We start from the raw sequence: 22,747 nt of genomic DNA, 5'->3' as shown, positions 1-22,747 counted from the left end.
GATATACCCCTTGCTCTCTTGTGTTATTGTTATACTGAATGTGAATTATGTTCTTTTGTTTAATAAAGAAAGAAAGTAGAGATCAGTAGCCATCTAGTGCAAAATAACATGATGTGATGTGATGATAACCACTGATGTATACAGATCTGTGTGCATGCCCGTATACTGCTCGTACTGTGTTTGCAGTGCAGCCTACTATACTCCAGAGTTGCAGAGTCATGTTGATGCATAAATTCCTCCCCACCACCACAGCAGCTTTTGGAAGTCCGCCCGCGGCGACGCAGAGCAGCAGCAGCAGCAGCGACACTCGCACAGCTCACAGCTCCGCACAGTTTCTCCTGTTAATGTTCAGATATCTGCTGCTTCTCTGACAGGACGGAGAGCTTCAACCGAGCAGACACCCGGGCAGGGAACACCTCCTGCGGTCGAGTTGTTGAGGAAACTCCCCGTGTTGTTCTCATGTGATCTACGGAGTCAACAGCTGCTGTTTGGTGAGTGAATCTGCAGCTGCTTTTAAAGTAAAAGTGTGGGTTTCATGTGCTGAGTGGACGCGCCCTTTGGAGCAGAAATCACTGTAATATTCACACATTGATGTTGTTATTGTGTGATCTTACTGCAGCACTATGGTGACATTTGTTGTGTTACTTCATACCACGTCGTCGCAGTAACATCAGTGTGTTTCTGTACAGGATACTAGAGATATCCGGTAGTGTTTGTTTTTTTACTTTAGTTGTCAAGCATTCAGTTTGTTTCCTCAGTTCAGTAGTGCGCAGACTCGTTAAAGGGGGAATTGAAACTTTTGCTCATTGTGTCATTCATATAATGAGAGTCAAATGTTCTCAGTTCATTTGTTACAAACATCCTCATGAAAAAATAAAGAGCTTCAGAGAGCTGAAACAACCATCACAGACAACTTAAAAATATGCAATTTAAAGTTAAAACCATTCTGGGTTTTTTTTCCCTTCCTTACATCATTGTAAGTTAAATCTAGGGATTTTTTTTTTTTGCAACTTGAAGATCCTTTGGGAAACTATTTTATGGCATTTTATAAACAATACTTAATCAACTAATTGAAAAATTGAATGTTCATCTATCCGCCTTATTCCTAGACCCCATGATGCCTTTCGTGAATTATTGGCAAAACTTCCAGCGCGTCTTGTCACTGAACCACAACCGGCGTTTTCCATGGTAATGGTAGCTAATCCTATCTCCTAGAGCGATTGTATTAAAGGTCCCATATCATGCTCATTTTCAGGATCATACTTGTATTTTGTGTTTCTACTTGAACATGTTTACATGCTGTAATGTTAAAAAAAACATGTTATTTTCCTCATACTGTCAGCCTGTATTTACCCTCTGTCATAAACGCTCCGTTTTGGCGCATTTCGACGGAATTGCGACGAAATTGCAACAGAATTGCGTTGCTAGGCAACAGCTTGGGTCCATGTGTATGTCCTGTCAGTTGATGACATTCACATACACTGCAACCAGGAAATAAACTGGGATACATTTAGAATGTTAATGTTTAAATCTGTGTAAAGGGTCTAAATATACAGAAATCCTGACAGCTTGTTTCAAATGCAGAGTTTCTGAATAAGGGCTGTGTGTATTTCTCTGTGGATTGAGTGTTTTGATACTTTCACAGTATTTATATAGGACTTAAGCCTGCTTTAGCATAAAAAAACATAAAAATCTCCCTTTTTTATAATATGGGACCTTTAAAGTTAAAATCATTCTCTGTTTTTTCTCCTTCCTTATATCATTGTAAGTTAAATCTAGGGATTTTTTTTGAGTGTTGAAAAAAAAAAAAAACTTGAAGATGCTTTGGGAAACTATTTTCTGGCATTTTATAAACAAAACTATTAATCACATAATTGGAAAAAAAAAATGGCATGTTCATCTATCCACCTTATTCCTAGCCCCCATGATGCCTTGCGTGAATTATTGGCACAACTTCCGGCATGTCTTGTCACTGAACCACAACCGGCGTTTTCCATGGTAACGGTACGCTAATCCTCTCTCCTAAAGCGATTGTATTAAAGGTCCTATATTGTAAAAAGTGAGATTTTCATGTCTTTTATATTATAAAGCAGGTTTAAGTGCTTCATAAATACTGGTAAACTATCAAAACGCTCAATATACGGAGAAATACACATAGCCCGTATTCAGAAATTGTGCGTTTGAAACAAGCCGTTAGGATTTCTGTCCATTTGTGATGTCACAAATATACAATATTTAGACCATTACACAGTTTTAAACATAAACATTCTAAATGTGTCCCAGTTTATTTCCTGTTGCAGTGTATTTAAATAACATCAGCTGACAGGAAGTAAACATGGACCAAGCTGTTGCCTAGCAGCGTAATTCCGTTGCAATTCAATTGAAATGCACTGAAACGGAGTGTTTCAGACAGAGGGTGAATACAGGTATATTCAGGCAGACAGTACGAGGGAAAACAAGTTTTTTTTTTAACATTACAGCATGTAAACATGTTCTAGTAGAAACACAAAATACAAGTATGAACCTGAAAATAAGAACGATATTGGACCTTTAAAAAAAATCTAGTAAATCATGTGGGAACACCAGCTATTACAGCTCAAACGGGATAATGTGATCATAGCTCTGCCTTCTACTATCAAGGGATGGGAGGACGACCTGAAGAAGTGGCCTCAGATAACCTACACTAGCATATTTAGCTGCTTTGTTGACTCCGTTGCTACAGACGTTGAAGCGATGAACAGTCTGAAAAGCTCTGAGGCAGATCAGTACTTCCACAGTAACAAGGGTTTGTTTTTTTCTACACACAGAACTATTATTAACTATTATTGTGCTTAGAGTTTAGCAGTCTGGAGTCTTTTTGTTGATACAAGAGCATAGAAATAGAGTAGAAAAATTCAATTTTTATGTACATGAGCTTCAAGTTTTCAGAATTTTGTGCATAGTTACATTTTATGTGTGTATACAACAGCATTTTTGGGGGGGAATATCACCACAGACACCCAGTTCATAATACTGCAAATATATAGATATTGTAATACTGTCATCAGTGGGCCTAGGCTCAATCTCCATTGTGTTACCTCATTTGGTGATAGATAGTCACTTAACAAACATTTGTTTAAATGAAAATCAGTCGAGATTGACACTTTAAAACATAAAAATAGTAGTGAAGATGTCTATAATAATTTCCTAGAGCCCGAGGTGACACCTTCAAATGTCTTTGTTTTGTCTGACCAACAATCCAAACCCCAAAGACATTCAGTTTACAACCATTTTAAGTCAACCAATAACAGTTAAAATATCAACTCTTTGGATAATCAAATTATTGTTTCAGCTCTAGATGCAATACAAATACGCAGTAACTCCCTGCTGAGAAATATAACATCTCTCATCATCAATAATTTTTTTTATATAAAAAAGGCATAAATTAACCATTTCTTGCTTCTTCTATGCTAATAAACTTAATATAATTGGGTTTTAGACTGTTGGTCTGAGCAAACAAGTAATATAAATATTTCAACTGAGGTTATGGGAATTTTTTTGACATTTTATAGACCAAACAATTCATTGATTAATCAAAAAAATAAGTGGCAGATGAATCAAAAATGAAAATAATAATTTGCGGCCATGTTAAATACAGCAAACACTGCAATAACAATATTAGAACATTTCTTTTGTTGCATTGCATGTGTACACCAACATATCTGTTCAGTGCGTATCTGTTCCCAAACGTTTGTGTGTGCACACGTTTTTTTTTACCACAGATAAGAAAGGAATTTTCTTTGTTCAGTGACTGTATATTTAGTGTTTGTATGTTTGTATATGGTGAGTTTGTGGTCCGGAGGAAGCATTGGGCACTTTTAATTCTTTTGTTTTCAAGTGTTATTTTAGTATTTATGTTTCTGACCATCAAATGTCTTCAGAGGAGGCTTTTTAACTCTTAAATTCTCCAAATATCAACAGCTGTATCATTTCATATTCCTAAAATATGAGAAAATCCGAGCAAAAGAAACAGCACACGTCATCAGAAACCTTTGACCCCAGTCAGCCATCAGGGCCGCTGGAAGATGACAAGGCAAGAAGAGCTTGTGCAGCTGCTGTTACGAAACATTGCTAAAGACGTGTGGTCATTACAGTCAGCAGTCTTAGACAACATATTGTCAAAGGTTAAGTCAGAGTATCATCACTCCTCATACAAAGTCCTGTATGTTGTACATTTAGGTCAAAGCTGACTGCACATGCTGACGTGTTCCCAGAAGAAGCCTGTAAATGGTTAACTTCCCCCTCTCTGCCTCTCTTGTTTCTACTTATAAATTCTGCACCAAGCCAGACCTGTACATTTATGAAAAACAAACTATTATTCTCTGTTTTAGTGTCTCAAAAGTACAAATTTCATCCGATGAATACCACAGATCTCCTCCCTGAAATCATTCAACAACTGAATCCAAGATGCTATTTTTATCAATGAATCCCCAGTAATCTGCATTTGGTCTTCCCGCCTCCAAAACAGCCATTTGAGAAACAAATTAAGACAAAACCAAACAGTATCACCACCATGCGATGCCAACAGCCAGGAGCTCGGTCAAACAAGCATTGATAGTTGAAATCAATGAACTGGTCACAACTTGTGTTCTCTCAGTGCTCCTGCAGGCTTGAGCAATGCTTTATATAGTAGTCAAGCTCTGCGCACTGTGTTTACACAGTAATGCATTGTTAACCCCCTTAAAGCCTGATCAGGAGAGTAGGACAGGCTGATATATCCAGGCACAATGGCCCTTTATGGAAAACTGAGCTCTGTACTGTATAAATGACTCTCCCTCTCTCTCTTTGAAGTCTTCCTTCTGTTAAATCTAAGATCATTTCACTCCTGCCATCTCTCTTTGTTTTTCTCTCCCTCGCTCACTGTACGCTGCCCTCAAAATCTCTCTCTCCCATCTGCATCACTCTCCCTCCCTTTCCGTCTCACACTTGTGGTCATATGACCAGCAAACAGGCCGACTGGCTGTAGGGTGAGAGGTGAGGGAACAGATTTGATTGTGTAATAACCTCCGTGTGCTTTGCTCGGTAAAACACAGCATCTGATAGATGCTGGTGGCACAGAAAAACAAAATCAGTTGCTGTGAGTATTGCTGTGGTTCTCAAAGGGGGTCGGAGTAGTTTCGTCGCTAGTAGGATCAAAGTTTGTCTCTTTCATGCTAAATATTCTACTGTTATTGATTCTAAGGGACTGTGAACTGGAGCGAACAGGCAGCATAGCAGAAGTGTTTTCTTGTTCTCCAACTTGAGAGCTGATTTGTTCTGCCTCAAGCCGTAGCAGCAAGTGACTCTGTGGAATGCAGATATTTCATGTTTGCCGGATATGCTCTGGGTTTGCTGTGTTGGGTAAACATACACCGTATATAAGAAGTGGACATAGTCACTTACACATTGGTTTGTGGACTACGGATTTGGAACCTCGAGTTCGACTTTTTGGTCGTCACCATCTTCGTTTTTTGCGCGGAATAAGAAATTTTTGGTTGACCAAAATGTTACAATTAACTTTCATGACCTGAAAACACACTGTGAAAGGGTTGTAAGTTGTAAGACGAAAACACGGACAACATCCAACGCCGTGGTAGCGACCTGTCAATCACAAGGTAGTCATGAACTTATACATGACTGGACGACGGGATGTATCATGTCATGCATTAGTTAAGCATTACTTAAGTATATGAATTGTACCCTTATTATAAACTGTTACCTAACTTGGTCGCATATCAATTAACGTATGAAGTAAATATGAATTGACACTCCTTAACTGATGATCTATTGAGTGCGAACTAGTCACATGAAGTGACTTAATCATTTGTTAATGGTAATCAACAGGAATCCCTGAAACATCCTGCATTAATGCACGCTTTAAATCATCATGAGTCATGAATCAGTTAAGCATTACTTACAAGTGTTGCCTCAAAATCTATAGTGTAATCTATGGAGTGTTCCACTTGTACGGAGGAGGCTTTTTAATCAACAAGACGCTAATAAGGCTTCTAATTTGTGCTTTATTAGAGACAAGTGCACCATTTATACCCACATACAGTAATTACATCATGTCTTCCACAGAGCGGAATGATAAAGATCTTTCATTGAAGCTGTCAAAAGCATATCTCAACTTCTCCCTTACACCTGTTCTTTGTTTACATTTTCTTTTTCAGGATTATCGACGACGAATGTAGAAATACAATCCTTGAGATTTAATCAGAAATGCCAAGATAAGAGGTGTTTGAAAACCTCAAAGTGTTTGTGTACTTTTAAGTCACAGTGTTCTCCTGTTACGTCAGAGGTAGATCATTGTTGTGAGCGTGTTCTTTTCGTGACATTCACTAAGTTAAGATAGACGGTCAAACAGGTTCCAGTCAGATGACACCGGTCTGCGCTGACATGAGGGAGTGGTTTTATGTATTTACTTCTTTACTTCAGAGAATAAGAAAAGAATAGAAGTGGAAGTTGTTTAAGGAAACAATGGAGTGATTGGTCAGCGACTGCTTCTGGTGTCTGGTAGGAATTCATTCATACCTTGTGTTGCTTTAAATAGCGTGAATGTGTCTTCTGGATATGGTTATCAGCCGGCTACTGCCTGCAGTCTCAGTCACTCCTCTGTGACTCAACACTTTGGCTGTGGCTATAAACAGTTGTCTGTTTAGCTGAGCTCTTTGAAGAAGCGAGGAAGGAAAAGACTTTTAACTAGTCCTGATTATATGACAAAACTAGATGACCTCCGCCAAGGCTAAATGCTCTATCTCGCAAATGTTAAAGAAAGTAGGGCTGACCATTTTTTTTGGGCAGTACTGCTGCCACACTGCTGTTAATTAATGTTGAATATGAATAATGAATAATGTTTTGGGATTATTCCTTATTTAATGGGCTATTTGGGGATTTATACATTATTATAGAGGGCTACAGGAATGAGTCCTAAAACCTGGAAATGAGTTGGCATTTTAGCACATCCGGTTCCCTCATCTGGAAGTCAATGTGTTTTTTGAATGGGTTTTTAGTTAGATGCCTGGAATAAGGTCAGAGCCATAAGGTAAGAGCCATGCGGAGGCTATAGAAATGCTCCCAATCTCGCATTTAGCACTTTTAAAGATGACTTAAACGGTTATTTGATTATCAAAATAGTTGCAGATTAATTTTCTTTCAATCAGTTGACTAATTGTCGCAGCTCTACTGTGATCTTGTGTTGATAAAAGGTTTCTGGTCTATCGGAATAAATCCTATAAACAAATGAGCATGTTAAAAATGCCATTCAAAATTTTAAAGTGTCAAAATATATATGAAGAGATACCATTTTGCCAGAGTTCAGCCTATAAGGGACAGCCTTCCTATATCTTGTATCTTATCATTAAAAATGAAATGACATAAAAATGGTAGAGAATTAATTCCAGATTACCCATTTACAGATTGTATATGAGAATATTATACTAGTCGTTGAAGAAAGTATTTTCCGAAGTAAACCAAACTAAAAACACAGAAACCATTTCCTTGGGCAAAAAGCTGTGGTGTGCAGCAGTTCAACAGAATACATCTTTTCTGTTTCAGCTGCAAGGAAGTGAAACCTTGAGTGTGTGACGCTCACACACCCACACACACATTCATACACGAGGGAAAACGTCACATTCACATGAGATTTTGATTCCATTAGCTTTTTTTTCAAACCACTGAAAGTCTCTCATCTTTAACTTAATCAGTTTTTTTCTTCTTTTTTTGCAGGATAAGCATCACAACAAGAAATCCCTGCCAGCATACATCCGATTGTGCAGTTACACACATTTGCCAACCACTTCCCCTTTTTTTCCTGTGGAACACTAAATTGCAGAAGTCTCTCTGAAATGTCAGAATGGATCACGTTCAAAACCCTGAAACCTGTCAAATCTGGACCAGCAGCGATTTTAATGATCATGGTTTGACTTTGGGAACTGTCTGATCCTGATTCAAAGGCTGCCAGTCATGTTGGAGCCTGGATCTGTGGACGAGGGAGTATTATGTGGTTCACCATCAGTCTGCAAGTTTGTTTACCCGCCGTATTTGTTCAGAGAAACATATGAGCTGAACGTATTTTATGTGGCAACTGGCTTTTTCTCTGGACTGCTTGCTCTGCCTGCTGGCTGTGGCCGGGATCACCAATGGATAGTACCATTACACTCTCCACATCCCTAATTACTTGGGAAATGTCTACTTTCTGAATAGACTTTTGTGTTAAATCTGAGGCCAAATGGAGGAACTAAGGGCATCTGGCTCACCGGAGTCAAAGACCAAAGGAATTTCCTCTGTTGGAAGTCTGAGCCCAATGGGATAAGAACTAAAAACACTGAACTGTACAAGACTGTAAGACTTTACAGGTAATTACTCAAAAGCAATCTGGAGTACCCCTCTCCCACAATGCATTGCCATATGAGGAAGAAACGGACCACACGCGACCCTGATTTCTCAGCTATCGCGGTTCCCTCAATGCACGGGTCCGGGTATCTGGACTACGCAGTCGAGACCCACGCTTCCAGATCCCTCGAGGTCATGGAGGAATTCAGACGGCAGGAGATGTTGTGTGACCTGGTGCTACATGTCACAAACAAGGAAAGGACGGTGGACTTCAAGGTGAGGCACCCTCGAAATTAAATGCAGTAAAGCAGCTATACTCAACCACTGGGCTGCGGCCCACTGGTGGGCCTCAGAGCGCCACCTAGTGGGCCGCAAAGGTGCTGCCAAATGGTTAGATTAACCTGCTATTCTGTATTTCAGAGGTTGTAGCGGGCTCACTTTTAAAGCTAGAGTGAAGGTACTGCCATTATATGAAACTAGAAAACCCTAATGAATCCATTGGTACCAACCATGTCATGCTAGCTTGTCGGGAAGGAGACTAAATAATGCTCCAAAATTACGCTAAATTTTGGCGAGGAAAAACTGCCATGGCCATTTTCAAAGGGGTCCCTTGACCTCTGACCTCAAGATATGTGAATGGAAATAGGTTCTATGGGTACCCACGAGTCTTCCCTTTACAGACATATATGTAACAGATGCATGGACACAAAGTTGAGCAATTTTTGAAACCAGTAAAAGTGTGTGGTGAGGAAATATGACCCTGAATACTTTGGATTCATAATGGCAGGGAGTGATGGGTGAGGGTAAGCTGAATATCTATGTGGGTCATTACACCTGACGGTGGCATAAGACATTTTTATAGCCCAGTTTGTCATTTATTTAAGAAGGTAGTCCCCAGAATTTTTTTAACAATCAGAAGTGGGCCTCAAGTTATGAAAGGTTGAGAACCCCTGCGGTAAAGTACTCGCACAGTATGGAACCCGGACACTGACTAAATGTAGTAAAAGGTTGTCAGACAAATCAAAAATCTGACTGAATATATCAATAAATATTATTGTGGTAACTCTTTAGATTACAGTGCGCAACATAAAGCATAATTCTTCAAAATCTAGTGTCATTTTTTTGTACTAACCGTGTGCAGTATGTTCTGATACCACAGACTGTATATAAGAAGTGGATATAGTCACTGTGACGTCACCCATTGGTTTGCGGACTACAGTTTTTAAGCCTTGAGTTTGGCATTTTGGCTGTCACCATCTTGGTTTTGTACCATCGCCATCTTGTTTTTTTTGCAACCAGAAGTGACACGAGAGCAAAGACCGTATATTGCCAAGAAGTGAAAGCCAATTGTTTGTTCCATTTGCAACATCAGCGCCCAGTAGCAAAGCTATGCTTCTGCCATTTTGGACTGAAAGCAAGTAAAACGTCCGCCTAAAAAGTGCAGTACATAAGTCAAACTAAATTATTTCTACTCTATTGTCATATTCTATCGAAATGGCCTGTGTTGAACAATAAAATATTATGAATATAATTAACATTTTCAGCCCACAATGGCTTAAAAAAAAACACAGAAGTTTCGTCTCTTTGCTTCTGTACTCTTCGACGAGAGGGTCACTCTGAGTAAGACATTTTTAGGTGACCAAAATGTTAATAATAGCTTTAATGAACTGAAAACGCACTGTGAAAAGGTTAAAGTTCTAAGACGAAAACACAGACAACACCGTGGTAACGACCTGTCAATCACAAGGTAGCTGTGTCCTAAAGCATACCCTGCTTTATGGTCTATTTGACTCTAAATATGACCATAATTTACTAAATGAACATCATGCTGTATTGAAGAATACCACTTGATCGATACATACAGTATCCAGTCCAATCCAGTCATTCCAGTCAATACATGTTTTTTTTTTCAGGTGCACAAGGTGGTGCTGGCCTCCTGCAGCCCGTACTTCAGAGCCATGTTCACCAGCAGCTTCAAAGAGTGTCGCGCCTCCGAGGTGACTCTTCGTGATGTTTGCCCCCAGGTGGTGGGAAGACTTATTGACTTTGCCTACACCTCCCACATCACAGTGGGAGAGAAGTGTGTGTTGCACGTTCTTATGGCTGCTATGAGGTAAACATGCAGTACTTACACAGCAACACAGAGTTATTCTGACACTCTTTCAGGATTTACTGGTTAAATGCATCAAAATGACATTTGAATTATACATTTAGGTGGAGAATAGACAGGACGTAATTGAATTTTTCCTACGTATTCTGTTCTTTTCTACAAGGTATCAGATGGATGACGTTGCCAAGGCATGCTGCGATTTCCTCACTAAGCACCTGGAGCCTGCTAATGTCATCGGCATCGCCCGCTTCGCAGAGGAGATCGGCTGCACGGAGCTGCACCAGCGGAGTCGAGAGTATATCAATACACACTTCAGTGAGGTGAGGTGCACATACAGAAAACGCAAACACAAGTCAGGGTTTTAGGGAAGCTTTTTTTATTGTCATTTGTGCTTTACTTTATGTTAGGCAAACATGTGACACTCGGTGTATTTATTGAGCAAAGTGGAGGTGTTGTTCAGCCTCTAACACACTCCTGCCATGTTGTTCTCACATGGGAAAAAGAAGGAAACCGCTGAAAATGTTGAAACTGTGTTCACCAAAATCTAGGACAGTGTACCCTACAGGAAGACGCATGTACACTATATCGCTCTGGACTAGCTCCAGGACTACTCCATTAGAAACATGCTCATGGTCATCATGGTGATTCCAGGAATAGTTCAGAATTACTCGTTGGTTGTTCTTGTACAATGCTGCACCCATGTGAACGCTTTTCCGGCCATCCATGGTATTAAACCTGAAGAAGTAGACGCCACTGACAGGGGCTGTGAAGATACCTGCATTAAAGTGCAAAGAAACAGACAGAGAGCTTAGTTAAATTTTCCAGTTATCATGGTCTCACAATAATCGTAATAATCTATTTGTTTCTTCTGCATGTCATGTAAGGGATAATGTACAGCGAGCCGTTGACATGTACAAACACATACCTGTTAAGACGTTGTAACCCGTGCCGATGTTTGTGATGACTTTTGGGTAGATCAGTGTAGTTTCAACATTAAAGGGTCCCAGTCCTACAGTCAGAGCCACAGAGAAGGCCACTTTGGATGCAGCTGTGAAAATAGGGCATGAAAAGTACATGTTCTTTGTTGGGGTTAGTGAGGTAACGCCAGGTTTAACCCTGGGTTTTTACAGTCATGCGACGGTGGTTCGCTTCTTACCGGGCTAGATCACCATGGTAACTTATGCTGAACACATATCCACAGCAGGTTATGTATGAGATAACAGATCAACTTGTATAAAAGCACCGCCTACTGACCAATCAAGGCTGCGCAGATCGTATGATAATATTACACAAATACAAAGAATTTAAAGTCATAATCCAGGATAAAAGCAACACAGTTTAAACTCACGAATGCAGGAAGGAGAGCTGGCTGTATGCTGTGGGTGTTTAGCACTCTGAATTATGTTTTCAGATTTATTTTTTTTACTTGGTCTTGAGTCCGTTTCACACCGCAGGAGTCGTGGACGCAGCTGAAAGAAGGCCGAAATAGTCATACGGCCACATCATTATCAAAGGGGTATAATGAAGCGTAATCTATTCATCCATTTTATTTTGAAAGCTATATATCACTGCCCCATCTAGACAACTATGTCTGACTTTTGAGTATTCCGTTAAATTAATAAGGTCTGCTAATTTACGCATTCACACATCGACAGTTATTTCTTTTGCCAGCTGTCCTTCCTGCATTTGCCAGCTTCAACTGTGTACATTTTAGTCGGGATTATGTGTTTAACTTCTTCGTATTTGTCTAATATTATAGCCTAGATCGCTCTTGGTTTGTAAAATGTGCCGCTCTTCTGACAGTAGACTTGTCCATGTTTGTGATTGGTCATATGCTTCAAACACCACCCCTTCTACTGTATGTGAACGTGCTCATAGCCAAATTGAGAAACCCTGGGTTGATTCACCGAGTTGATAACCACCGCCGTAGGACCGCTTAGCGAGATCTCGTTTGTTAGGCTTAGTTAAGCCAGATAACGAGAAGATTCCCTGGGTATGTTGAACTCGCTCTGTAGTAAAGGCCCCTTAACAATAGAATGTTCAACTATTTAAGTTTAGTAATTTCATATTATTTCCCGTTGTTACCTGCCAACTTTTTTTCCTTCTCCTCTGCCTTACCTTTGTAGTTAATTAGATCCGTCTTGGTCGCATCCAGGTCTGCTGTTAGACCCGCAATTGCCTGCGCTTGAGCTTCCACCGTGGTTTTCAGGTTTCCCAGCTCTGCAGAGAAGTCAGACTGTGAGGCCGTCTCCAAAGCCCCTGACAGGCATAGGGTCAGCAGTAAAGCTGTAGCACTTTTCATTCTGTCTTATATTAGATCTTGTAGATGCTGATTGACTTTATACAGACTGCACAGGCAGTAAGTCAGTAAAGAAGCTACAGAACATTCCAGTTTATATGCATTTTTTTTTATGCATAGCTAATTAGTCATGCCTTAACATCAGCACATCTCATTGGTGAGTACAGCTGCAGTGTTTAATGATTACCGGACCAAGGTCTGTCAGTTTGGCACCAGTATGCTTACTTTTTGCCAGTACATTGCACATGTTTTCTTTCCCAGACGCTTTTTTTTTTTTTTTTTAAATGATCGAAACTGCTTTTGTAAGTGTGTGAATGCTCCCTCTGTGTCTGTATCTATAATTCCTGGCTCTAACACCCACCTACCAACTCCCACATTAATCACTGAATAATACCTACTCCACATGAAAAAATAAAATCTGAAAAAGCACTAAAGTGTGCATATTCGGTAGTTGAATGCCTTTTATCTGACCGTGCTCTTGTGTCTTAGGTGACTAAAGAAGAGGAGTTCTTCAGCCTGTCTCACTGCCAGCTGCTGGAGCTCATCAGTCAGGACAGTCTGAAGGTGCTCTGTGAGTCTGAGGTGTGTGGCATTAAAAGAACTAATTATAAATTGACTGGCATTTAAGGAACACATTGCAATCATTGTATTGTTCTGCCTTTCCTATAACCCTGTTTTCAACTCATTTCTTATGTTACTTTTATTAATGTTTCTATTGATTGTTGAATTGTATTGGTTCGAGGCTTCTCCGAAGTCTTGATATCAAAGGGTTGAAGGGTTGATATCAAAACATTCTGAAATTGCGTCAATGACCTGACCGACTAGATAGTGAAGGAACAGCCATCGTTCCACGGGATGTTGAACCACGGTGTATCCAGTAATTGCAACTAGATATCTTGTTATCTGTATTACACCAGAAAATTCGCCATATATGGAAAAGTTTGTTAACTTACGGTAAAAACTTTGTCTTTTGCAGCTTCAACAGTCTTCTTCTCCAGAGTCTTATTTTTTCACCTACAAAAGTATAATTTGGATCAAAGCGTAAGAACAGTGCTGTATATTGTAAGATAATTTGATTGTGCATGCCTGTTGTTGTGATCAACATCGGAACCATTAATTAGAGACACCATGGTCTAGTTTTTTGACCTACATGAGGTTTTACCACAGCCACAGAAAACCTAGAAGTCAAGGAAACTTACAGTAATTGACATTCAAATTGTAAATTTGGTCTGTAAAGTCAGAGTCAAGAGTCATATCATGCTAAAAAGGTTAAACATAGCACAAATGCTTTTAGTCCAAGTTCTGACAAGAGTGTATCTTGATGTACATAAACCACATACTGACATGTCTAAATAAATCCCTGTCAGGTGTATAAGGCCTGCACAGACTGGGTCCGCTGGGATATGGAGGGCAGAGCCCAGTACCTGCATGCCCTCCTGAATGCGGTTCATATCTACGCCCTGCCACCTAAGTTCCTAAAGAACCAGCTCCTGTCCTGCCCCATCCTCAGCAAGGTAAACTACAGCCTTGCTTTATGTTTCCTTGGCATGACCGATGAGAATTTTCACTCCGTTACCATCTCCTTTTTCTTTTATCTCCAGGCCAATTCCTGTAAGGACTTCCTGTCTAAAATCTTCCAGGATATGACATTGAGGAAGCTGCCTCCTGCACCGAACCGGGGAACTCAACTCATCTACGTGGCTGGCGGGTACTTATCTCATATAGTTTCCTCAACAGCATTGCTTTGGTTGAACACTTATTGTAAGACACTCTGTGGGCCATAACACACATTTTGGGACATATTTCTGATCATCAGAGACTGATTGAGACAACAGTTTGTGTTTATTGCTCGCACTTTATATCATACCATATATGTTAATGAGTGAGCTGTGTTCACAGCATAGATGTCAGTTTATAATACACAACTCGTGTGCACTTTCCTCAAAACAAACATTTGGCAGTAGCAGGCCATGTGTGTTTTTTTAATGTTAGATGCAAAATATGGATCCAGAAAGTGTCTCAGTCTGCCACCCAGTGGCTATTTGGAGGTTATGAATGCACCCTCCTATGTTTGTAAACCCTTCATAAAGTATACATTATAGTGGCAAACTGCATGTTGAACTATTTTTCCTCTGTCATAAAGCACAGTTGGGGTTTTAACCCAAGTAGCTATAAGCTTAAAACTACCATTTAAGATGTTTTTTTTTAATTTATATGTTTCTTTGAGTACCACCACTAAATTTCAAACCCCACCATGCATACATGTATCACCATATGAAGCCACTGGCCTTTTCTTGTAGGTATTTCTCTGCTGTGTACTTATATTTAAGAATGCATCTAAAATCAAGAGAACATTTTGAGTGACCTTGTCTCTTTTCAGATACCGGCAGCATTCACTGGCCTCCATGGAGGCTTATGATCCCAGGAGGAACGTGTGGCTAAAACTGGCTGACATGGGGGCTGCATGTAGTGGTCTGGGGGCTTGTGCGCTGTTTGGACTGCTCTACACTGTAAGTTGCACCAGTTGTGTCATAAATGTCATTCAGCATTGAGTTTTAGTTTCTGAATGACACTCAAAGCCACGTTATATGTTATGATTTAGGGTTGGCAATCAATTAAAGTATTTAATCACAATTAATCACATGACACATTTTTTTATCTGTTCAAAATGTACCTGTGTAAATTTGTCAAGTACACTTATCAACATGGGAGTGGACAAACATGCTTGCTTTATGCAAATGTATATATATATATTTATTATTGGAAATCAATTAACAACACAAAACAATGACAAATATTGTCCAGAAACCCTCACAGGTACTGCATTTAGCATAAAAAATATGCTTAAATCATAACATGGCAAACTGCAGCCCAACAGGCAACAACAGCTGTCAGTGTGTCAGTGTGCTGACTTGACTATGACTTGCCCCAAACTGCATTTGATTATCATAAAGTGGGCATGTCTGTAAAGGGGAGATTCGTGGGTACCCATAGAACACATTTTCATTCACATATCTTGAGGTCAGAGGTCAAGGGACCCCTTTGTAAATGGCCATGCCAGTTTGGAGTGTTATTTAACCTCCTTCACGACAAGGTAGTATGACATGGTTGGTACCAATGGATTCCTTAGGGTTTTCTAGTTTCATATGATGCCAGTATCTTCACTCTAGCTTCAAAACTCGCAAGTTGTGTGAAATTAGTGCCATTAAAACAAATTTGTGTTGTCTCATTAGCTTTGACAGCCCTAGTTATGATACAATATGATATGAAAAATACAAAACTGGGAAACTAAAGTTTTAGTCTGTGTACATTTGATATTTAATACTGTAATTATTTTACCCACTTTCTTTTTCTCACTTCTCTTCCTCTGTCTGTGAGTCATGAACGGATTAATGTTTGTTTTGACAAGTTTAAGACATCAACATAATCTCTGTTCAGGTTGGAGGCAGGAACCTGTCGCTTCAAAACAACACCGAGTCCAGCGCCCTGTGCTGCTACAACCCGATGACCAACCAGTGGAGCCAGCGAGCCTCCCTCAACATCCCCAGGAACAGGGTCGGGGTGGGCGTGGTGGACGGCTGCATCTATGCCGTCGGAGGCTCCCAGGGCTCCACGCATCACAACACGGCGGAGAGGTGAGACGTGTGTGAGGAGGCTTTATTTATTTAACTAGGCACTCGAGAAGTAATTCGCTTTTAATGACATCTTATTTACTAAGATGAATGTAATGAGCGTGGATTTCCTCCCCCCTATGCACACATTCTTAGCGCATTTAGCCCAGTGTAAGTATGGATAATGGCATGAGAGAGATGAAATGAATAGCTGCTATTCAACCTAAAAAGCAGTCGAGAAGTTCGCAGGTATTCCTCTTAGCCTAATTACAGCACGGGCTCTTTCAAAACAAGTTGAGACACACTATCCAGGAATGTCGATCTGGTCGGGAATGCTTTACATCTTTGTTGCTGCCACCGCCGAGCAGGGAGGAGTTTTAATGCAGTTATAAATCATTTTCAATCAATTACAGTGCAGTAACAGCAAAAAAAAAAACTTAAGTCAAGCCAAATGATAATGATTCTTTTGATACTATTAGCAAAGTGTGCTTCAAATGTAACCTCGATCCCTTTTTTTATATCGAAGGGTATATATTTCTAAAAGATGCTGGTCACAAGAGAATTATTAGAACTCATCAGACGCCGAAGTCTTTTCATGAGAAGCTGCTAAATATAATGAAAGCTGATAAAACTATTCAAATGAAAATTCAATGTGAAACGCATCAAAGGAGCATTTATAGTAACAATGGTTGGCAGTAAAGGCTCTGCTCTTGAGGATGCTTCCCAAGTGAATCCAAGCAACATGTAAGAGATTCAACAGGGAGCTATACCTCCTTGTTCAAGAGTGCTAAATTGAGATTCTGCATCGACATTTATCATTGAAATTTGCCTCGCTGCATGTAGTAATTTCAGGGTTCAGAGCACAGGGTCAGTGTCAGCTCAAGAAGTGACTTGCATTTAGTGCTTTTTCTCAAGGGCACTTTGCCAATGTTTGAGGGCAGGTGATGTAATATCAGCCACCGTCCAATCAGCCGTTTACAGCTGGAATACACCCAGTGCCGAGAACTGATTTAATCATTAACATGCAGTCCAACCTGCCTCATCATGACTCAGTCATTTGTTGTCGTTGTTATACCTCACATTATTTGCTTTTGCAACGTTTCCAGTATTTAGAGAATAGTTCAACATTGTGGGAAATAGGCTTATTTGCTTAAGCTTACGGCTTATCTCTGTTTTATCTGTCTGTTTAAATATGAAGCTACAGCTAGGGAGGGGGGTTAGTATAGCTCAGCATAAAAACAAAAGCCAAAACAGCTCACCTGGCTCAGTCCAAAGGTGAAAAATTTACCTGCTAGCACCTTATATTTTGTTTATTTGTGTTAAGTAAAAATGTCATGTTGTGGTTTCACAGCGGGTAAGTCACTGAACCCTGCCAATAAGAAATAGTCCAGCACATAACCCCCCATAAAACCACAATTTATCATTTTTGCAGTTCAGTATTTGTATGGATTTAACAAGTACGGTAGTGTTAATTCATGAGCTTTAGAGGTGGGGTTTTTTTTTGCCTTTGGACATAGCCAAGCTAGCTGTTTCCCCCTCCATCCAGTCTTTATGCTAAGCTAAGCTAACTGTCTCCTGACTGTATGTAACAGACAGATGTGAATGTGGTATCAATCTTCTCATCTAACTCTCAGCAAGAAAGCAAATAAGCGTATTTGGAAAATTAAATGAATTAATATTACAACATGAGTATGTTTTCTTTAGTGTATACTCACCTGATGATAAGAATCATTGTCTTTTCGTTACCTTAGAATGAGCCCTTTATATCTACATAGGGAGCGCATCCGCCACGTTGCACCACCATGTTTCTACAATAGCTCAGAACGGACAAATCAAACTCTGTTAATTTTTCCTGCTTGGGCCAGAGTCGATAACGTTACTCGCTCCCGTCGCCACCTCTCTCTCTTTTGCTTCACCCCTCACTGCTCACATAAACACAAATTCTACGCACCGGCTCCAAATGACCTACGCTACTCTTACAACAACTGACTCTAGAGAGGGCCATTCGCATTTTTGCGTCTGCCGCTGTAGCTCTCCGACCTGCTTTGCACACGGGAGAGGCTTCAGTTGGTTGCAGTCTCCTCACCTCGCCACTAGATACCGCCAGACCCTACACACTGGACCTTTAAACTAGAGACCATCTTGTGATGGGATCACACCAGCTACAACTCCAAATCGGACCAGAGGCATAACATTTCCCATTTCCTACCCCCCTACGTGCTCGGACCACACCCATCTTCAAACTCAACCTTCATTTTGATCTCTACTACAGACCTGTGAAGTTTTTGTGACTGCTTCTTGCACGGTTGTGATGCTATCACGCTGTCTCTAAATGTATGTATTGAGAGACGTCTGTTGAATTACAGAATCATGTGGACTTTCTTGTCTCTGTCTGCTCTCTGTGCTGTTACATCCTCTTTGGCTTCAAGTAAAGCTTGTCAATAGTCGCCAAACATGTCTGCCAGCTTAACCTAATCCATTTAAAGTTGACTGGCTCATGTAGATTGAGAAGGTTGCTTCCCACAGCTTCTGCCCTCCGAAACATTTAAAGTTCTGCAGCGCTGATACACTTATTTGATTATTGTAATTGACTAACGACATTAGGAATTGTCAACAGATTATCACACTGACTGCATGCACTGAACAACTGCTGTTTGGTTTGCAGGTGGGATCCGGAGTCTAATCGCTGGTCCTTTGTTTGCCCGATGTCGGTGGCTCGTCTGGGCGCTGGAGTGGCGGCGTGTGGGGGGGTTCTGTATGTGGTGGGGGGATATGATGGGACCAACCGCTGGAACACTGCTGAGAAATACCAGCCTGACACCAACACCTGGCAGCAGCTGGCACCCATGAACACTATACGCAGCGGACTGGGTGAGTGTGTCTGTTTTTATGAGTCTGATACTGCTGGTTCCAGCTGCATGTTTATTGTACAGAGCGGTATAGATCTTCTCATTTAACTCTCAGCAAGAAAGCGGGAAAAGCCATTTTTACCAACTATTCCTTTAAGTTCCCTCTCTGTGTGTCTTTGCAGGACTGGTGTGTCTGAACTCTCACCTGTACGCAATAGGAGGGTACGATGGGCGGAGCCAGCTGTGTTCTGTGGAGCGTTACAATATAGCCAGGAACCAATGGGAGCCCAGGGCCTCCATGCAGTACTGCCGCAGTGCACACGGAGTCACAGTCCACCAGGGACGCATCTTTGTCCTCGGTCAGTTACATCACTAATCAAAATACAAGAAAGTTCATACATGAGTGAGCTTTTCACACTGCATGTACTGCAGAGCTAGAGGCTAGAGCTGATAATAATAATAATAATAATAATAATAATAATAAACTTTATTTGTATAGCACTTTTCTAAACAACGTTACGTAATATAATAAAACAATAATAATTAAATACAAATAAAATACAATATAATAAATAAATAAATTCAATTCAATTTAAGTATATAAATTGCAATGAAATAAAATTCACACAGAGATAAATATAAATTTATAAAAGAAAGTTTTGAAACGGACATGAGGTCAGGTAAAAAGTGTTTGTGGTAGTGTTCACATACTCACAAAACATATGATCAATGATCTTTTATTAACACTAATAAGGTCAACGTGTTTTGTATCAATGGGTTTATCGTGTTTTTTTTTCAATGTAATTTTTTTATCTTATATTTTTTATTATTTACTTTTTCCTATTTTTTTCTTTTTCTTCTTATTCAATTTTATTTTATAAATGTTATTTAATTTTATAATATTTCTTTAACTATTTTATCTTTTTTCCTAATTATTTCTTTTTTGTGTGTGTTGCTCCCGGGTATTTTAGTATACCTTTCTTGATGAAGCTTGTATTGATTACTATTGATTGCCTGAAGTCAGGCCTGTTTTGTGTGCCATCACTAATTAGTACACAAACTGTTTCATGTATCTAAGCCCATTGTACCTTCTCGTTTTTGTGGACCGAGTGTGCAGTCACTACCACAAACATTTATGTTTTATTCTTATCAAGGGGAAACAATCCAGGCAAAAACATTGTTTTTGATGCACTGGTCAATTTTGAGATTCGGGGCTGTTTTGTTTCATAACATGTCTTCTTTCATACTAGTGGAAAGAAAACATCCAAAATATACATTTAGGTGTTTATTTTACTACTTTGTCTATTTGCGTCTTAAGATTTCTCCTAAATTCACAAAGAGTTAGCATTAGATAATGCCTCATTAGCATATACTGTATAAGCATAACATTTCAGAAAACTTGTAATACAAAAAATAATTCTTAATATAAGTAATCAACTGGGGAAATTTCATGGTAATATCTAGTTACATTTTTTACCCTATTCACCTGGGGTTTCTCGCCTTAAAAGAAGTTTCACTTGGTTATCAGTCTATACTAGAAAAACTAGGGCTGTCGTTAGATTAAAATATTCAATCAAGATTAATCGCATGAATGTCCATAGTTAATCGCGTTTATTGCAAAAAAATTTTATCTGTTCAAAATGTACCTTAAAGGGAGATTTGTCAAGTATTTAATACTCGTATCAACATGTGAGTGGACAAATATGCTGCTTTATGCTAATGTTTGTATATATTTATTATTGGAAATCAATTAACAACACAAAACAATGACAAATATTGTCCAGAAACCCTCACAGGTACTACATTCAGCATTAAAAATATGCTCATATCATAACATGGCAAACTGCAGCCCAACAGGCAACAACAGCTGTCAGTGTGTCAGTGTGCTGACTTGACTATGACTTGCCGCAAACTGCATGTGATTATCATAAAGTGGGCATGTCTGTAAAGGGGAGAGTCGTTGGTACCCATAGAACCCATTTTCATTTCGATCTTGAGGTCAGAGGTCAAGGGACCCCTTTAAAAAATGGCCAGTTTTTACTCGCCAAAATGTAGCGTAACTTTGGAGCGTTATTTAACCTCCTTCTCGACAAGCAAGTATGACATGGATTCCTTAGGTTTTCTAGTTTCATATGATACCAGTATCTTCACTCTTTAAAACTGAGCCCGCTATAATCTAAAAATCGCAAGTTGCGTTAATGCGTTAAAGAATTTGCGTTAATGCATTATTATCACGTTAACTCTGACAACCCCAAGAAAAACTTTAATATCTCCGGTATATGTCACAAGACTTGCAGTTCTGCTGCTGGTGAGTACATGAAGACGCTTATGCATGTAGAAGCAATAATAATACCGACTTGTTAAGTAATTAGATAATTCTGATTAATTAGTAGACAGTTGGGTCAGGAGGCTCATTGTGGCTCAGTGACTGAGTGTTGTTTAATTAAATAGAGTAAAGCACGGTTCAAATGTTAACAGTAAACAGATGAGCAGCAGGCAAATGAAATGTCGGGTCGGGAAGGAATAACAAACCGCATTAGTAAATAAAATCAATTGAAAATCAAAAAGTTAAATTGGCCTTTTTATAAATCATTTCACTAACACATTTATGAATTAAAAAAGTAGATAAGAATAATTGAACAGCTCCCTAATTGGTTTATTAACAGCTCCAATGAACATGTTGTGTGTCCATCCAGGAGGCTTCAACCAGCACGGCTTCCTGTCCAGCGTCGAGTGTTACTGTCCAGACAGAAACGAATGGACGTGCGTCACCGACATGCCCGTTGGACGCAGCGGCATGGGTGTCGCCGTTACCATGGAGCCCTGTCCCGGCAGCCTGCCAGAGCAAGAGGAGGACGAGGATGGAGTCCCATGAGGATGAGGACTAAGTCTCAAGCGTTGAGTACGGTTCCAAGTGGTGCTGCTTTTCAAGAGAGGGGTTAAGTGGGTTCAATAAATAAAAAGACATTCCAATATGAAAACTCCTCGTACATCGCCGCTCTCATGGATCCCATTATTATCGCCCCGTGGAGTACTGCAGGTATGGAAACGCTGAAGAGGAAGTTTCTACATCTGCTAGGGGGGACAAGTGACACAGAGACACTGGTAGCATGACGGTGACCTCGCAATGAACAAGGTGCTAGAGATAATCTCAAATAATGGTACTATTTGTATCCCCTCGGCTGTTTTTAATCTCTTAGTGTTACATTTTATTTGTAAATTTACAAAGTGAAACGACCTTCAGTGTCCTGATTTCTAATTCCTCACTCTTGTGTTGTATCTCTACCTGTGTCTGTGTCTAAATGAGCACTTTTCTTATGTGTTATTCTTTATTTTGTGACAATATTGTCTCACCCAAAACTGCCATTTTGTGCGCATTCACCATATTTTATTTCTGAAAATAAAGCTAATCAAATGTGTATTTCTGCACCACATGCTCATCATTGTAATTCACTGATGTTGGTAAAGACAAATGTGTTTTTACTGACCTCTTGTGATCTCAATTATTAGGTGTGTAGCCCAAAGA

The 22,747-nt window shown here is 39.8% G+C and overlaps 1 protein-coding gene and 1 long non-coding RNA gene across 3 annotated transcripts; one reads left to right on the top strand and one right to left on the bottom strand.

Moving 5' to 3' along the window:
* The first annotated feature begins 219 nt into the window (after positions 1 to 219).
* Positions 220 to 22,650, top strand: keap1a (kelch-like ECH-associated protein 1a). Of its 2 annotated transcripts, none has more exons than XM_074661464.1 (12): positions 220 to 491; positions 7,747 to 8,628; positions 10,266 to 10,465; positions 10,626 to 10,782; positions 13,251 to 13,343; positions 14,129 to 14,275; positions 14,363 to 14,469; positions 15,142 to 15,271; positions 16,200 to 16,396; positions 19,038 to 19,243; positions 19,404 to 19,580; positions 21,918 to 22,650. In XM_074661464.1, exons 2-12 carry the CDS (start codon positions 8,416 to 8,418, stop codon positions 22,094 to 22,096), a joined length of 1,806 nt encoding a protein of 601 aa, XP_074517565.1. In that variant the 5' UTR covers positions 220 to 491; positions 7,747 to 8,415; the 3' UTR covers positions 22,097 to 22,650. The 2 variants fall into 2 exon arrangements, with proteins under 2 accessions (XP_074517565.1, XP_074517564.1); XM_074661463.1 differs by lacking the exon at positions 220 to 491 and adding an exon at positions 5,095 to 5,116.
* Positions 10,816 to 11,518, bottom strand: LOC141783871 (uncharacterized). The gene is made up of 2 exons (XR_012597374.1): positions 11,388 to 11,518; positions 10,816 to 11,237 (listed from the first exon to the last, which is right to left on the bottom strand). It is a non-coding gene; the product is annotated as an uncharacterized LOC141783871 (long non-coding RNA).
* Positions 22,651 to 22,747: the final 97 nt, after the last annotated feature.

This window comes from Sebastes fasciatus, chromosome 15 (assembly GCF_043250625.1).
Source record: "Sebastes fasciatus isolate fSebFas1 chromosome 15, fSebFas1.pri, whole genome shotgun sequence".
NCBI classification, from domain to species: domain Eukaryota; kingdom Metazoa; phylum Chordata; class Actinopteri; order Perciformes; family Sebastidae; genus Sebastes; species Sebastes fasciatus.
This window is presented reverse-complemented; position numbering and strand designations above follow the sequence as displayed.

Bases quoted from the DNA above. Each gene is read 5' to 3' on its own strand.
- keap1a (XM_074661464.1), top strand. From the start codon at position 8,416: ATGCATTGCCATATGAGGAAGAAACGGACCACACGCGACCCTGATTTC. The intron at 10,466-10,625 runs GTAAACATGCAG...CTTTTCTACAAG, and splicing joins GTTCTTATGGCTGCTATGAG to GTATCAGATGGATGACGTTG. The intron at 14,276-14,362 runs GTAAACTACAGC...TTTTATCTCCAG, and splicing joins CCTGCCCCATCCTCAGCAAG to GCCAATTCCTGTAAGGACTT.